Source organism: Emydura macquarii, unplaced genomic scaffold (genome assembly GCF_026122565.2).
Source record: "Emydura macquarii macquarii isolate MOO-44397 ecotype Brisbane River unplaced genomic scaffold, CSIRO-AGI_Emac_v2 contig_383, whole genome shotgun sequence".
Taxonomy (NCBI): domain Eukaryota; kingdom Metazoa; phylum Chordata; order Testudines; family Chelidae; genus Emydura; species Emydura macquarii.
The window spans coordinates 7,998,781-8,017,119 of NW_027130520.1; the positions used below are offsets into that span (position 1 = coordinate 7,998,781).

At 41.5% G+C, this 18,339-nt stretch overlaps 1 protein-coding gene across 5 annotated transcripts in view; it reads right to left on the reverse strand.

The window, feature by feature from the left end:
- Positions 1-18,036, reverse strand: part of UBR5 (ubiquitin protein ligase E3 component n-recognin 5) — a 156,442-nt gene extending 138,406 nt beyond the window's left edge. For all 5 annotated transcript variants that reach the window (XM_067537338.1, XM_067537335.1, XM_067537337.1 and 2 more), the window contains exon 1: positions 17,735-18,036. In XM_067537338.1, coding sequence (XP_067393439.1) covers positions 17,735-17,796 — 62 coding nt within the window. In that variant the 5' untranslated portion in view covers positions 17,797-18,036. The remainder of the gene's footprint in view (positions 1-17,734) is intronic.
- Between the last annotated feature and the right edge of the window lie 303 nt (positions 18,037-18,339).

Consider the following 18,339-nt stretch of genomic DNA (forward strand, 5'->3'; position numbering starts at 1 on the left):
AACGTTATGATTGCTAAGTCAAGCGTTGGAAAGTTAGAAAATTCCAAAATTAAAGTTGACTATGTAACCTTAATTTAATCTCGTGCGTAGGAATTATGATGTATAGTCTTTAAGCACATGATTACATACTAATTTTCCCCAGGGCCCCGCCTTGATCAGTGCACAGGATGGACAACTCTGGGAATGAATCAGAGTTGTATAGTGAATGACTCTGTTTCCAGAGGACCCCTGCCTCACTTGTTGCAGAAACTGGATGGTGGGTAGTGAATGAGGCAAGAGACTGCAAGAAGAGAAAGGACTGTGTCACTGTTAAGGAATTTGAATGTCACACTGGCAAACTGGATTCTAACCCTGCCTCTGCTACAGAGTTCCTATGTGACTGTGGGCAACACACTCACACTTAAACTGAACTTTTCATAGAGAGTCACTATATGTTTCTCATTTTCTACATGCCCAATATGAGATATCTGTGGCCTGATTCACAGAAATGCTGAGCACAGTTGCAATTTAGGTCAATGGGAGCTGTGCTTTGAACATATAAAATACTGAGTACTCTGAAAAAAAAATCAGGCCCTACGCTTCTCAAAGTGGGAACCCAGATTAGTGGACATTTCATTTAGTCTTTCCTCTCTTTTTGCCTCAGTTCCCAGCTGTAAATTGATAATACTACCTAAACTTAGAGGGGTGATGTGAAGATAAATTAATTAAATGTTTATGAAGCACTCAGATACTATGATGAGAACACCACAGAAAGACAGATTAGGACATTAATAATTTTGTATTCAGTGAATGGTGTGTGTTAAATAAGGTCTGGGGCCACACAGTGAATGAGGAAAATAAAAAGAAATATTGAATATCTACACATTTGTAGAATGAGGCAGATCCTATGGAAAAAATAATTAAAGACTAACAAAGCATATGAACAAGCAACCTTTATTTCTGTCATTTCCAATCTTTTGACTAGGCAACTTTAATAATTCTTTTTGGCACAGCTTTTTATGTAAATTTCTTTAGTGTCTTAACTGCATACATTACTTATTGAGAAACATGATTCCCTTTACAACCACTATTTCTATGCTTTGTTTCTCTTCCTTCTCTATCCTCCTTTGTCTGTTTCGCTCCTGCTTCCATATCCTTAATAGTCTTCTGTAATTTTCTCCTTGTTTCCTTCCCTCAAGCAACTCCCAATTTCCAACCAAGTGTGCTCCTCCATTCCACTTTACTACTGCCTACTCCATTCTAACCACTAAAATGATCAGTGATTAGATTGTTAAAGTTGAAACTGAAGTACCATTACTGAGCTTTATTCTGAATGGAATATCAACTTGGGACAGGGGAAGAGGGAGCAGCTCATACCTTTAAGTCATCATTTCAAGCTGTCTGAAGACTTAAGCCAACATCACTGCATCAATTAACCTTCCAAATGTGAACTAAATGCATCTCTGTAGATAGTAGCACTAGACATTTTTTTTTAAATGAAAGCTTAGATTCTAGAGAATCTAGATATGTTATGTAGGCCAGTATATACAATATGTGGGTTGTATGTTTGATACCCCTGCTCTAAGAGAACATTCAAAGGAAGAGAGTTTATAAAAGTAGGTGACAACACCTTAAACTAAATAAATCATTGGTGCAATCGCACTGAAGTCAAAAACACAAGGCAGAAATTTGGTCCCTGAACTACTGGCATAACAGAGCCATTTAGAACTGCATCGATACTTATATGGTGTATTTGACAGACTGACTCCACCTTTTCTTTAGAACACAGGACAGAAATTATTTCCCAAAAGGGAAAACAGATAAAATCATCACTTAGATCAACATCCATATACATTACACTAACTAAACAATCTTCTTTATACATCTATAGTCAATATAAAACCTTATTCCATCTGATGGAATCCTTTCCTTCACAGAAGTCAGTGAGCCATAGTAGCAAAGTGCTGTTAGTAACAACGCAATGGCAACTGGTTTAGGGCAAAGCAGTCCACACATGCAGTCTTCAGTCATGAGACTGTTACAGTACATAGGGAAACAAGATACTGGTTCAGGGAAGGACCAGATTTTCAAGCCTCCCCCACCTTTTGGAGGTGACATGGTGCAAGGAATTGAATAAGTTACTGAGGACTATAGCTACCACCAGCAGTCTTAATATCAAGTAGTGTACTTGGGACATATGGAGTCTAATGGGCTGGGCTAACTGTGTGTAGAGAACCTTAGAAGCCATGATCCATCCTCAACTACATAATTTCCTACTACTGGATCCTCAAAGTGTACCATACCCAATTTTTTCACATCCATACCCAAATCTTTTGTAGGAGAGGACATGTTTATGGATTATTTTAACATAATTAAAAAAATGTACTAAGACTCATACCCAGTGAAACTTACAAACTACTTTAGGACATGATACAATAAAGAGGGTCACAAGACACCTTAATGAAAAGTATAAGGAACAACAGACAAAGGCAATAATAGTAAGGCAACATGGATACTCAGTAAAGCCTTGTGCATGGCATACAGTGTATGCAAGTGGAGAGGTTCCTTCCCCCTCCCCCTCTTAAAAAGAAAGATAAATGAGCAAATGAGTTGTTCAGCTACTTTCCTCTAGCGGCTAGCCATCAGAGCATAAGTAGGTTTTTAAACAGGCAGAGTGCAGTGGATTTGCAGACCACATTCTGCAAGCTAGAAGATGGTCTTGAGAGAACTTGCCCCACAAGCACAGTGGTCTTGATGCATTTTTACAGACACTCTAAAACAGGGTGGTCTGCCCCTTAAGGGCTGGAGGGCCTGAGGCAAGCCAGTGCAGTTCTGAGACAGAATTATTTTAGAATAAATAGGTGATTGGGCCTGGCAGAAAGGGATCACCAGATCAAGCTAGGAAAAGGTTAGGTATTGCCTGATGAGCATCTAATTCCTATAAAGCAGGGGTGGGGGAACGTCCGGCCCGCAGGCCGAATAAGGCCCGCAAAATCATTTGGTCCAGCCCTGGCGGCGGGGGGGATTTTGGCGGGAATTCGGTGGCGGTGCAGTTTCGTGGCGGCGGGGTTCTGTGGGGGGGGCAGCGCCCGCCGCCGAAACCCTGCTGCCATTTGCCCCTTTTCGGTGGCGGGGGACTTCGGCGGCGGGCACTGCCCTCCCCTCCCCCTCAACGGAACCCCACTGCCGTAGTGAAACCGCGCCGCCGCCGAATTCTCCCCCGTCGCCAGGGCCACCATCAGGCCCTTGACAGAAAAAAGGTTCCCCACCCCTGCTATAAAGGCTGAAAGAGCTAATTCTGAGATGGGAAACCTATAGGCAGCAGACTGGCTCCAGTGGCAGGCCCTGGAGAAAGGGGACTACCAGATAGACGGTCCATAGGACAACCTGGGAAGTGCTGCCAGGAGCAGGGAGGCTCTGGCAAGAAAGCTCTTGTGTCAGGGGAAATAAAGCTGTTGGATTTATGCTGAACTGTTTTACTTTGGGATTTGCTAAAGACTGTTGGTTCAACCAATAAGTGGGGCCTATAGAAAGGGCCTGAATAGATCTTGGGCATGGCATTTAATCCTTCCAGGACTGGGGAGACAGGCCAGCAGCCTACACACTCAATCATGAAATGTGAGACATCACATTCCAGATCAGATACACTGGTCAATGCACAACCATGATCCAGTCCAACAATATTATCTTAAAGGCACATTCTGAAATAGTTTAGGGTCAAAAGTCAGTCCTACTTTTCTGATGAACAAAATCCTCCAAGTCCAAAATTAACCACCTCAACTCTACTTTCTCAATACCAAAAGCAGGTGCAAAAACCTCTAGTCTTCCTAACTTACAAATACAATAATGCAATTGTTAATACAAAATACAGCAGCACACAAATGATAAATATATGAACATTCCAAAGTTAAATTTATCAAATTAAACCTAAGGAACATTATTCTAACTGCATTATAACATTTGAAAATAAATTCAATAAAACTGATTTATAATTTGCTTTCAAATGCAGCCAGAATACAACAGTCAGAATTTTGTTATGCTGCAGAAATTAAGAAGACTTGCTGCAGAATGTGTGTTCAGAAAGTGACAGGCTACATAGTGCCTCGCTTGTATTACTAAAATCTCTTGACTAGATTATGAAGTTTTACCTTTATAATCACAGAATTTTTAAAGAACATGGAAATCATTTTCAGTTATATCTATCATCAGATACTGCAACCTTGTTCTAGGGGGAACAGAGAGAGAACTTGTCTAGGAGACAGTGCAGAAAACAAGCAGCTATACTTTTGTCAGAAGTGGGACCTCAGGCTGAATAACTCAAAAGAAAACTGAACAGCTAGTCAGCCTCTGAGGTGGGGAGGTTACCAAACCACTTTGCCTGCATTTCCCAAAAACTGATTCTTCCCCCCACTCACTCCATCTACCAGTAGTACAGCAGCCACAGAATTTCCAGCTACTTCCCCCACAGTCCAATAAGCCTTTTGGTTTTATGCTGAGAAACTCATTAAACAACACACTATATAGCTCTTGCTTCATATTGTGCCTGCAACCATACTATTTAGGGTAGCAATTTTGTCAGATATAAGCTGCCTAACCCTGCTTTGACTGAACCACTGGCTCCACACAGCAGTGCAGTCTTTCAGCAGATATTAAAAGCTGAGATACTGGCCAATCCTGGGAACGATACCTTTTTGCAGGAGTAGGGCTGTTCTGATCACATTATATTCTTCCTGCCTTATTTTCCCCCTGTAATATCAACATGCAGTATTGAATACCTTAAAATGGGTTGCACATCACTATGTACTGTTAAATAGCTCCAGAGTTCCACCCTACAGATGGGCACTTTTCAGAAGTGGGTGAAACGGTCCTGACAGTAAAGCCTGTGAAGTACTATATAAGTAATCTATTTTCACCAAGGGAAAAAAAAATATACTAATAATTTGGAACACTGTGTGTCAAGAAAGAAGGAAGAAGAGGGAACCTCTAGAAAAAACCCTTGCCATTATACCATAGCATTTTTAAAAAGTACTTTTTAAAAAGTGAACAGGAAAGGAGGGCGGAGGAAAGAAATGGCTCCCAATTATTTTGCTTCTTTATGCTGTATAAAGGAAGCCTGAAATTTTTGGGAGGGCGTAATTTTTTTTCCATTAGAAATTCAGATTTTGTCTACTCTATTTAAACCTGGAAGCCACTATAGGCAATTTGTCGGAATAAGAAATCAGAGACAATGTAAACGAAATATGAGAGAAGAAGCTATTTTTATTTGAAATGTTTAAACCACATTGTAACAACAGTTAAGAAATACTAGAGAAAAGTGTCAAAGATTTGACATCTTCAGCCCCTTAATATTAAAAGATGAGAAAGCTCAATATCCATATTTCAAACTCAGGGAAGCAGACTTGACATTTTTGGTATTTCTAAAGAAAAGAACAAGCAGGTTTAGGAATCTTTTTGGAGAGGGGGGTTAAGTTTTCAGGCTCTTTACACAAAACATGGAAGCCAATTCTTCCCTTTTACATGTCAGTTATGAAGAGTGATTTAATATTTCATCTAGTTGTAAAAAATGAACAATTTTAAAAGAATGTACTACAAATGAAAGTTAAAGAAATAGGAAATCAATGTTTTTAGGAAATCTTCATTTTCTTCATGTTATGTGGCCAGATCCTCCTCTTACCTAAATAAACAGCAAAATTCATTGACTTCAATGGTGGCAGAATCAGACCAATAGCTTGTGACCAAGGAAGCAACACTCAGGTAAATGCATTAAGGTGGCTAAGCATTTTGATTAGAAAATTTAGTGCAGCACAGATACTTATTTTGTACATATTAAGTAAGGTCAAATTGCAAAGGGGAAGTTTAATACTAAATTTGTGGTAAATTATTTTTTTAGTATGTGGTCACTCCCAACCAGGATGGTTGCATTATTGCACTAAGTTTGTAGAAACATACAGAAAAACAATTTCTATCTCAAAGAATTTATAATCTAAAAAGGCAAAACATATGAAAGGTGGGTGAAAGGGATACAGCATGTAAGTAAAATAGTCAGTGCAATGATAGACAGTCTTGTAAGTTTTTTTTATATATAATTAAACAAAGACTTGGATCTACTATCACTTTGATTATTTTATTTATATGCTGGTTCATATAAACCATCTATTTTTATGACAATTTTATGACAATAGGTTTAAGGATACTTTGGGAGGATTCCATTCCAGGTGGATAGGAAAAATATATTCCATTCCAGGGAGTAATGGGAGGATAGGAAAGAACTGTTGAAGCAGGAGTGGATAAAGTGCAAGGGAACCTGAGGAGTAGGAGAAAAGATGGCAAGCAGAATAATAAGCAGAGAGAATTAGATTAGGCAGATGAAGAGATGCTGCAATGGGAGAGGTTCAAGAAGGGGCCAACAACTACTGGCAATATAGCATAAGAAAAAAGAAATCCAGAGTCTAAGTTTGAGCTGAGTGAATGATGTCAAGAGGCAACAAAGGATCCTCCTGGCTATTACCACTGATTCCCATTTGGAGGAGAGGCTGCTGAAGCTGGTATCCTAGAAAGCGGTGAAGATGTCTGTTATGCATTAAAGCACTACAGAAATACAGCAGAAATGATACTAAGTTACCCACATCTTTGGCTGTGGCTGGTACTAATTGCTTTGAGTAAAGAACAGCAAGCAACTTGTGCTTGTGTGTTTTTCTACACGATATTTTATATTAAAAGATAAACCTGACAAAACTATGAAAGTCTTCAGCTTTCATGCTTTCAACTGCTAAGTTACACTTCTATTGTCTCAGACTAAATCAGCAAAACTGAACTTCATACTAGTAGCAGCAGTAGTAGAACAATTGTGATTGTAATTCCTTCTGCTGATTCAGCAAAGAGGTATTTAAAAACAGCAAAACATTTTAAAAACTCCCTTGTTAACTGGTATTTTTTAGTAAAACCATTTTTGCTATGTATGGTATTACAACAAATTCACTGCAGTTGTCTTTTAAAATTTGCAGTTGCAGGTCCTCACTGAACTCCTCCTACAGTTTGACCAGCCTTTTTTTTTTTTTTTTTTTTTTAAAAGGCATTTGGGAGCATTAAGCATTTGCACTTTAAATTTTGTAAAATGAAAATTTTGTAAATTGAAATGAGAAAATCAATTGGAGGAGGAAGGGTAGAAGACACTTTGGAAAAGATCATTTTTGACAGAAGGGACCTGAAGTAATAGGGCAGAGTCAGAACCAAAAAAAACCAAAACAAACAAACAAACAATTAATTGCCTCAATTTATTTTAAAATTTCTAAATCTACAAAGAAATCCCTAGGAGCCCTTTCACAACATAATTTTGGTGGCTTTTTGGGTAACAATCTTGTCCCAATCCATATCTATCAAATTAATAATTACAGAGAAAGACAAAACATGTGAAATATAGCACAATCTTAATCAAAGGCCCATTTTGTAACAGCAATAAGATGAACTGTGTAGTAGTGCTGATAAATGCACAAACTGCATTTGAAGCATTTCTCCTCAAGCCCCAACACACCTAAGATGTACAGCCTGTCATGTTTTAAGATTTAATTATCAAGATTTGCCTGGAGGAGTGGGAGCACCCTCTCATTCATCAGTAAGAAAGTTCCCTTGGCAAATGGGGACCAACGGCAACAGAATGAAATGCAGAATTGTGACAGTTCTGCTTTGCTAGAAGATTTATGTTTCTCAGAAGGCAAGGTAAAGGCAAGCTCCATATTTAAGCCCCGATCAGCTATTAGATTCTCACACAGGCAGTTTTTTGAACTTATGTAAATCCAATTGCAGCATTAGGGCCTTAGTAAACATTAGCTATCAATGTATGATACAAAAGATGGGGCTGGTCGGCAGGATTCAGGAACTGCATCTTGATAAGCCTCACACATTTCCCCAACAAGTGCTATGTTTGAATCTCAGATGGGGAAGAGGTGCATTTCTAGTATTGACTGTGCGTAAACAGATTCAGCTCTTCAGCAACATTTTTCAAACTGTTACAAATCTTTAGTGTCACTTCTTCTGGAGTAAATGTCATATCCTATGTGGTTCAGGTGCCTACAACCTGTGGTTTTCACATATATGTCACTTAAAAAAAACAAAAGCAAGAAATAATTGTTCAAGAAGATTAAATGAACAATCCTTCAGTCCTGACTTTGTTTTGGAATTGCTAATCACCATCCTGACCACTATGCTTGTATATTGCATCTCCTTTCCCACTTTCTTATTCTGTCTTTATAGATCAGCACTTCAAATATGTAACAGATATCATCCTGCCATGTACAGCACTACAGTATTACTCAAAACGCACTCTACACATTTCCTTATCTGTGCTCTTGAATAAGTTTACAAATGACCAGTTTAAAACAATGGTTATGAATGAAAGCGCTTCTCACATGTTCATAGCTTTCAGAAATTTTCCATGTTTTGTCTCAGAAAGTAATTTTTTGTGTGTGAAAGTTTGAACAAAATCCTGCTATCTGTTTTTTGAATCAGTGAGATGGTGGAGGTAAAATACTTCTGCTTAAAAGTCTCTGCAAAAAATATAAATTGTTTTTAAAGTTTGAAAGCAGATACTTGGTAAAGTGAGCCACTGCTTTAATGAGTTATTTCAAAATTGCTTAGTGACCAAACACAGACCCTTCATTTGAGAGGTTAGATGCAACACAAATACATGCACAATTTGAACTGCACACTTCCCAAACTTGTTAAAGGCAGTCAATCTTTGCCTAAGTTGTTTGTTGCTTCTTGACTTGCATCTTCTTGTCCCTAGCCAGTCCCCCAGTCTATTCATTCTACCTACCGACCTAAGTTTTATACTACTGCCCACCCCTGTAGCATCTGAAGCCCAGATTCTAACTTCCATTAAAGTCCCTTTGAGGATCTGGGCTTGAGTGCCTACCATGTAAAGTCGCTAGCAGTAAAGACTTCGTGGAGTCTCCAGCATAGTTTTAAAAAAAAAAATGTGTATTTTAAACCAGTAAGAAGCAAGGAGACTGCAGGGCTGATATGTGGTGGGAAGGATAGAAATAGGCTATAACATGGATGTTTTGCAAACTTAACTACAGAGGATGCTAAAAGTGCAGCCACTATAAAAACAAGCATTCTGTCAGTTACCCTTCGAACCCCCATCTCTGATTATATATATTAGGGCTGTCAATCGCAATTAATGCCTGCAAATAACGGAAAACAAAATTAACGCATTAGTTTTTTAACAGCGTCAATCACATATCTCTGGGCAGGGAGGGAGGTATCGGCTGCGAAGGACCCTGACAATGTCTGGTCAGGCACAGTAACTGAATCCAGCCTCCAGAAGGCAGGAAAAGGAGGAGAGAGAAAGCGGCTCCCATCCGGGCTCTGGCGGAGAGGCAGGGATCCTTACTCCACCATGCCCTATGTCGGCCCTTCATTCTGGGGACTGACTAACCGCCCAACTGTGCCATGCCCCTCTACCCGTTTACCCTTCTCTCTGGGGACCACCCACCCGATCCCCCACGCCATGTCCCATTCCCTCTGGTCAGGTCCTCGCTCTGGGGGCTACCCACCCGATCCCCTGCACCATGCCCCATTGTCCCCGTGCCATGCCCCTTGCTCTGGGAACCGACATGTCCCCTGTGCCATGCCCCATGGCTCCTGGGGTCATCTCCCTCCCTCCCCCCCCCCCAGCTGTGCCCCACTACCCCTGGGGCTGGACCCTTGTTCCAGAGTGTACGCCACAGAGAACAAGGGCCTGGCGAGCTCAGCCTTCCTCCACCAGCCTCTCCTTCCCTGCAACATGCCAAGTCCCTGAGATAAAATTCAGTCTCCCTTGAAAACAAGGGCTCGCTCAACTGAAGGAAGCCCACCTAGCTCAGTAAAAGGAGGTGAGCCCCAGCACCAGAAACCACCCTTCCAGAAGCAGCAAAAAGATAGCTCCCTCACCCTCCTCTTGCATAGGTTATTGCAATATTTAAATAAATGGTATTCTATTATTGTTTAACAGTGCAACTAAAACTGTGATTAATCGCGATTCATTTTTTTAATCTCACAATTAATTACAAATCATTTTAAATTGTTTGATAGACCTAATATATATCCTTATATAATACACATACCCTACAGTAAGTATTTCATTTAAGATAATATCATAATTACTTTTACAATTATGACGTAGTAAGTATAGCTGCAACATACTGGAAAACTAGTATTTAGGCATACCATTTGGGTGAAACAACTGAAGGTTATTATTTACATTTATGTGAAAATTTCTTTCCATTTATGTACAAATGTTTGTATCCATTATATTCCTCTCAACAGTCTTTCTAGATATTAAGAACATATGATCACATACAAAATCTGTTTTAAACCTAACTTTGAATTTATGGCACCAAATGTATCTTGTTACAAATTCATTCAGCATGGCAACTAAAGCAACTGTCATCAGGAATTATTTTGATATATGAATACATACTTAGTATGTTGAAGCCAATCACATTAGTACTGTGCTCTTGGTTGGTTATAGGTTTTAAGTTTTACAATTAAAACATTACAAAAATATCAATACTAATAATGAAAATCCTACTTTTGTGTATGATCAAAAAGTGACTGTTTTTCTGACTTACACATCCATCCTCAGGATATAGCTAGTATGATCTCATTCCACTGGGCTAATCTAGCAAGACTAGTAAACACAAAGTTTGATCCCAAAGGCAACTAAAACTGGAGATTTGAGGGGAGGAAGGAAGAGGAATTGGAGAATTTATGTGACCAGCTTGCTACGCTGCTAAATTCTTCTTCTGGCTCTGCTCTGCCAGTTACACCTCAGACCACACATTCGGAAAAATATGCACGGTCAGTCATGTATGTGCTGTCCTTGAAGTCAAGCCTGGGGTGCAGTCTGAGCAGAGCCTATTACTACTGGCTTTTAAGAAGAGACTCTACACTGACCCCCATTTTCAATCTCAGGTTTGTGGTGCCATTCATAAAAAGAGCTCAGAGTTTGCATATGAACATCAGATCAGAAGTTTGTCCTTGTTGGAGGTACACAAAGTATGCATACAATGCAACTTCACTTTAAAAAAATCACTAACACAGTAGTTTTTAACCTGGGGTCTTGCAGACTATGTTTAAGATTCCCAAAGGGTTTCCACACTTTCATTGGAAATTTTTTAGGGGTCCACAAATCTAAAAAAAATGTTGAAAACCACTGCACTAACAGCTTGGAGTTTGGACAAAATTTATCCTATTGGCAGGCTATTTCAAAGTCGTACACTATAGAAATTGTTGTAACTTTCCTCTGGAGTACCTGGTACTGTCTGGCCACTGTCATAGACAAGATACTGTGCTATACAGACCAAAGGTCTGATCTGATATAGAAAAGAGCTCTATAGCACAAAGGTTCTCATACTGCTGCCTGTAGACCACTAGCCGTCTATGAAGAGCTGGTGGTCATGTGTCTTCTTGTCTCCACCTCCTAAATTGCATTAGGGACAGCTACAAATATACTGAATATTTTCTAAGTCACACAGTTGCCACAGGGATGTTGTGTAATCATGAATGGATGAGGAGATGATTGACAGAAATCTCTCTTAAAACACAATTCACCCTATGAAAGAATTTGAGAACTCCTGCAGACCATTACAGTTTCAAGAATCTTATTTCATATTCAAAATAATTACAAACAACTGAATAATAAAACAAAGTACTTAAACCTTTTGAGATAAAAAATGGTGGATTTTAGCAACAAGGATTGATAAAGGAAAAAATTCTACAAGTTTGCAAATACCTTTATTTCCAGAAAGTGGACAAGTACTAAATGAATCCTTATATAATCAATTACATACAAAACTGGGTCTATTACGGACAGGAGCATACAAGTTTTATGGTTTACTGCCTAGAAACATAAGCTACAATCAGTGGGCAATTCCTAAAAATGTGTATGAAGCATTGTAAATAAGTTTGTTATCACACATCTTCATACTGTATTAGTTATCTTTCACAACATATGGCAGTCAGTAAGAAGATAAAGGATGTTGATAACAGCAGCATTATGATAAGTTGCAAACAAATTCCTAGTTTTTCAAAAAAATGGATTGTTTCAAGACTAAGCTTTCCAGAAACACTACTGATACTTTCCTCAAGACAATAAATAGATATTTAAATGCTATGTCATTATTTATTACAGGAAGCAGACATGTCATTCACATTAAAACTTCTGGAAATTAAGTTTAAATCCCCTGTGCATTTAAGAGAATAAATCCTTAAAACAGGGGTGACAAACATCCGGCCTGCGAGCCGGATACGGCCCACTAAACTTTTTGGTCCAGCCCCTGGCGACACGCCGCCAGAGGGTACGTACGCCGCGAGATCTCGCGGCAGCGCGACACGCCGCCAGAGGGTACGTACGCCGCGAGATCTCGCGGCAGCGCGACACGCCGCCAGAGGGTACGTACGCCGCGAGATCTTTGTACTCTGGCAGCAGCGCGTGGAGCGCTGTGTGCACGAGACACAGCGCTCCAAAAGGCGGGAGAGGGACAATGTGGTCTTGGGGCATCGTGCAGTACTATAATTCTTAATCAGTGATCGATTCTTTTAATCGTAAAATAGTAGTAGTAGTTGTAGAAGTGAATTTACTGCAGTTTTTATATCGCTGATATCTAGCAAATAAAATACAATACTACATCAAAATGGTTGTGCCTAATATTTCGATTTATGGTATGTATGGCCCACCTGAAGAACATTTAATTCAAATCTGGACCACCACGGCAAATGAGTTTGACACCCCTGCCTTAAAACAAAATCCCAATACACTTGTTTGTACTAAGGGCTTGTCTAAACAAGAAAGTTACAATGGGAAGAGGCTAATTAGAAGTTAAGGATCCACCAGATCCCTGCCTCTCCCGGGATACCCTCTCTGCATCAGTTCAAGAGCCCCTGTGGAGCTATGCTCCATGAGGTGTACACAGAATACATGGTCTCCAGCCCTGCACACATTAACACCTTACTAAGCAAAGGAACATAGTTTACCCAAGTATATTAATATCTTTAATGCCTATTGTCACTGTAGCTAGGCACTTCGCTTTTAAAAATTAAAGCCATAAACTACTTGTGTCACCTATACTCTGCAAAAAGAAAAATTTCTAGCTCATCAAGCTGCAGACTGCAGCTCAAATTTTTCCTATTTGGTCTGCAGAGCAGAAAAATTGTTTGGAAAAATCTCAAGTCACCTATTTTTCTAACAAACATAGTACTGCTCTGGAGAAGCTTCATTAGTTCAATTCGTCCTAAACAAACGTTAAGCATATCAGTTAACCATTTCAAAAAATGAATGCTAATAAAAGCCCCATATATTTCCTTCCTTGTAAACATAATTTTGTACTTTGTTTTCTCCAGAGTAAATAGCTTCTAGGCATCTTGTAAATTCCCTGAACAATTATTTTAATATTACTTCAAGTTCTATGAGACAGTACTAAGGGACACAATCAAGGTGGAGTCTAGTTATTTTCAAAAAGAAAAGTTAAAAAGCAATTTCAGGTACTACAACTGTCCAAGTCCCCTTCCCAATTTTTGTGGGTTTTACTATCTTTTTTAAAATGTGTTTTCCTTTCCCGTTATTGGGTGAAATGCCTACTCAGAAAAAGGGGAGACTAATTATGTTGGGAGAAATTAGTGAAAACTATACACTAACTGCAATCAAATTCACAAAGTAAAGTGAAAAGATTTTTCCTCAAATTTCAAGTGTTATTTGTAACAATAGGAGTTAAACGTTTTCAGAGAACTGTGCTTTTTAAATTGACTTTGCCTCTTTCATACATTATACTTGCTACTCTAAATTTGCACTGGTTAAATGCCTTACTTTAAGATCTGAGGCCATCCAGTATCTTGATTCACAGGGAAGTTAAATGTGTCAATCCCATGCTTCAATAGGGAAAGATACCCCAAATGTAAAATTTAAACAGTTGACATTCATCCATTTATCATTTCATGAGACCAACATTATTTAGTTATTGGGTTCTTTTTGCGCAGAGTATACAGTAGGCAGTCAAAATGGAATTCTACTCACAAAAATCAGATTGAGAAGCAATTAGAAACTGCAGTGGGGATGGAGAAAAGTGACTTTGCCAATATTCGTGGTAGAAAAAATAGCAAGTCAAGAAAAAAAACAAACTTTATAAAATGGAAAAAAGATGTGGAAAAACATCTTACATCAACAGGAATTTTTAAATGCGTATTTATGGGAAACCAAGCATAATGCTATCTAGACCCCATTATAGATAGTCACATTATAGAGATAAGTAGTATTGCTATAAACGAATGAGAACTGGCATTTCCTGAGTAAAACCTCCCTCCTCCCCCCAACAAACTCAAGTTGGAACCTCTTTCAATTCATACAGTTACAAGTTCTGATACACATTTACCACATTTCTAGTAAAATTATGTTTGTGAAGAGGATACTTATGATTTGCAGCTTAGATTAGGAAGGCACTTGATTCAACAGAAGTCACTACTTATTAGCACTTTTACAGCTTTTTTCATATATTAATTACCACATTTTGTGAAGCTTCCTGTATCAAAAAAAGTCTTAAGGGTTGCTGCTGTGGTAAAATAAAATTAGGAAGTATATAAGGACTGTAGGGACATATTCAGTACAGATAACCGGTGGCGGGGGAAGGGGGAGCAGGAGTGGGCACACACTTTGCAATTCTTGTAGGCCAAGGTTATTGTATTTGAACATACCAGGGCATGGGTGGGCAAACTATGGTCCATCTAAGCTTTTCATCAGGCCCTCCAGCTCAACCAGTGGTCCATGAGCTCCATTCAGTTGGTCCACGGAAAGGCTGCAGAACAAGCTGTGCGGTACGGCAGTGGCCAATCCTCTTCCCAGCCCTGCACCTTCCCTCTGCCCCTCCCCCACCACGTGGGCCCAGCAGTGCGCTGGCCAGAGCACCACGGCCGCTCCCCCTCCCGGCCTCACCCCTTCCCTTCTCACATTAATGGTCCGCCATACAATTTCTATACCCAGATGTGGCCCTCAGGCCAAAAAGTTAGCCCAACCCTGTACGAAGGGCTTCTTGAATTCCTTCATTTCACATCACAAACTCTCTATGTGCCATTCTGCCATCCATCTCTTTCAGCAGCTCCATGCAACTTCCCCCAACACCTCCCCTCACTTTGGCACTCTGTGTACCCTCCTATTCAAACTCCACAAAATGCCAGGGTCCCTCAACCTCCACCCTCCCAGAGGTCTGTGTGCCCCCCATTCACTCTCTTCCCATACTAGAGCTCCTCAATCTTCTCTCCATGCCAGCAGTTCTATATGCCCCCCATTACCCTTCCCCTATGTCAGGGGTTCTGTGTTCTCCCCATACCAGGGTATCCCAATCTTCCCACATCAGAGGGTTCTGTGCACCCTCCCCATTCCTCCTCCCACATTCCAGGATCTCCCATTATATCACCCATAGCAGAGGCTCTGTGCACACTTCCTTTTCCCCATTCCTCCTCACCTCCCATAGCAGGGTCCCCCTGCTCCACCCCATAAGGAGCTGTGTGTGTCCCCTCTTCCCCCTTCCATTCCAGTGTCCTCAATTCTAACCCCTGATGATCGGGACTCTGTCTGCATCCCATGCTCACCTTACCCATTATGCCAATGGCCCTGGTAACCCCTTTGCCTCTCTCCCCCATACCAGGTCCCCAATTCTCTCCACCCCCAGGACTATGCACACACTCCCATTCCCCGCACTGTTATTTTACCTTGCCCAGGAGATAATTTATTCAAGGTGTCAAGATGATAAGCTCTGATGAGAGGACATGCAATGCTTTTCTAATTAGATAGCACAGGTTCCGTATGTCCCCCATTTTCCCCCTTTTCCCCAAATCAATAGAATTCTGGTCATGGATTTCTAGCACATTTCCTGTTATTTTGAAATTGATCAGCTGTGGTGTTCAAAACTTACTGAATTACAGAGAAATGCAGGCTAGCTGAATGCAAGATCTTCACAAGATAAGCCAATAAACAAGACAGGTAATACATTAAAGAAAAACCTGGAGCGTTCCTTCAATACACTTGGAGCAATGTGGATAATTATATGAACAACAGCCTTGTCATATTTTTTTAAAAAACACACTGGTTCTTTCAAGATCAAAAATCTTTGTAAGCCAAAAGTTAGGGATATTTCCATTTTTTTTACCTACACAGTATTAGTGCTCACCATTTTCCTCCTCCTGCAGGAAATAGCTGCATACCATACTTTAAGGCATAATTGTGGAGGAGGTCTATCTCCCAACAGTAGTTAGGCCCCCTCCTCTGGGAAACACATGACAGTGTCCTGTAAAACGTGTCACCAGATAACCCCAAAAAAGTTACACCCAACTGACAACCTTCACATCGCAGCCCACATTTTATCATTAAAAATCTCTCCTCTCTGTTTAAGGTCAAAGATGAAGCAGATTAAGTCATTTTATAAGGATCACATTTCACTCACTTTGTTCATTATAAACATTAAGCCCTTGAATCTCAGATGTGGTTTAATGGAGGCATCTCTCTCTCTTTTTTCCTACTCCAAATTGCTCAGCAAGACACCATGATGGAAGCAGCCTAGACCTATTCTCAAACCTGGGAGACAGCAAAAAGGCCAGAAGTCCATATCCAAAAGACACACATAACCTGTTTAGAAAGGAGAATACTTGGATTTCCACCCTATAACTAAATACAGGTCTTCTCTATTATTAACCACAAACAACTTGACAGGAAATTAATACAAGCTGAGAACATATCAATTCAGATCCTATTAAGATTTTATATTTTTGAAATTTACTAGTTGCAGAAAACTCAATTAATAAAGGCTAGAGTAAAAGACACCAACAAAGAATTCTAAAACATATCACACCTCTTGAGATTCAAATAAAAGGTTTCCTTCCTTTCCCCAGATCTGTTTTAATTTCTTCATAGCTTGCATTCTTCTCCCCAGAGTCTAAAATATAATTGTAAGGTTTCCAACTACCACACTCCAAAGATGCAATGGGTTTCCAAGTTTCTCTCCTGTTTCTCTTCCCTGCCTGAGCCACTCAGTCAGCACTTGATAGAACAGCCCTTTCCAAATAAAAGCCTAAAACCTAATACAACATTTATATTTTATCCCGCTGTATACTTCCCTCACCATCCCCGCGTATCTTCCATCATTTCCACCCCCAACCTTCCATCTGCATCGTCTGTCAAGTCATCGTTAATTTATACAGACAAATTCTTGTTCCTCCTCAGCCCCAGCCCAGGAGTAATTATAACCCTCTTCTCACATCGGGAGCCTGGTACAACCCTGGTCTCCCCCTGACCAGGAAAAGCTGGGTGGAGACAGACAGACGGGGAAGGGAGTGAGACACCCACTCGCAGAGGTCACGATCTTCCAGCGTTTACGGTCCCAGGGGACTATAAAGAAACGATCATGCTGTAAACGGTGTAGCCTAGAGGCGTTCCCCGCAGAGGTGGCGGGGGCACCCCCCACATCAGTTGGCTATGGGGAACGGGGGGGTGACCCATCCCTCCGATTCATCAGACACAGGGCAGAGAAGCGGGTTAACTCTCGACCTCCCCCATCCCTCCGACCCCGCGGACACCTACACGGCGAGGCTGCCTGCCTACGCGAAGCCCGGCCTCCACACGCCGCGTTCCTACCCCCAGACACATGGGCCCGGCCCGGCCCCTCCTCCTCTCCCCTCACACACGGGAGCCGGGCCGCGCCCCTCCCCCTCCCCCACATGGGCCTCCCCTCACCGGTCATTGAGCTGGTCTTCGGTGCCCGGCAGCGGGTGCACCACGAAGTGGATCGATGTCATGTTGCGCTCCTCCCCCGCGAGGCAGGCAGAGGCCGGGCACACAATGGAGGTGGGGGGAGCTCGGCGTCTCCCCCGGGGCGGCGGGGGCGCTCGCACCCGCAAGCAGAGTCCTTCCCTCACCACGGCGAGGCGACGTGGAGCGGGATGCGAGAGCCCGCAACGGCAGCGCCAGGAAAAGACTCGCTCCGCGCCGCACTCACACACGCACCGCCATCTTAACTTCCAGCGGCCCCTTCTCGCTCCCTCCTTGCGCCGCGCCGGGAAGGGGCGGGGAGCCGACCGAGCGACCGACCGCGATGTAAGGCGCGCGCTTACTGGTGCACGGGAGGCTCATCGGCGGTGTGTCTGTAACGAAGTAACGGATTGGGCTACCAAAGCCTGTGAAGCGCGACGACGTAGGACGTGAACTGCGTGAAGACCACGTGCAACGGGGAGAAGCTGGGGGGGGGGGGGGTGCGGCGCGCAGTGGCACTGCCCTCCTGAGTCCTGGGCTACCGCGGGGGAGGGAGGCAGGCAGGCAGGCAGGCAGGCAGGCAAGGCTGC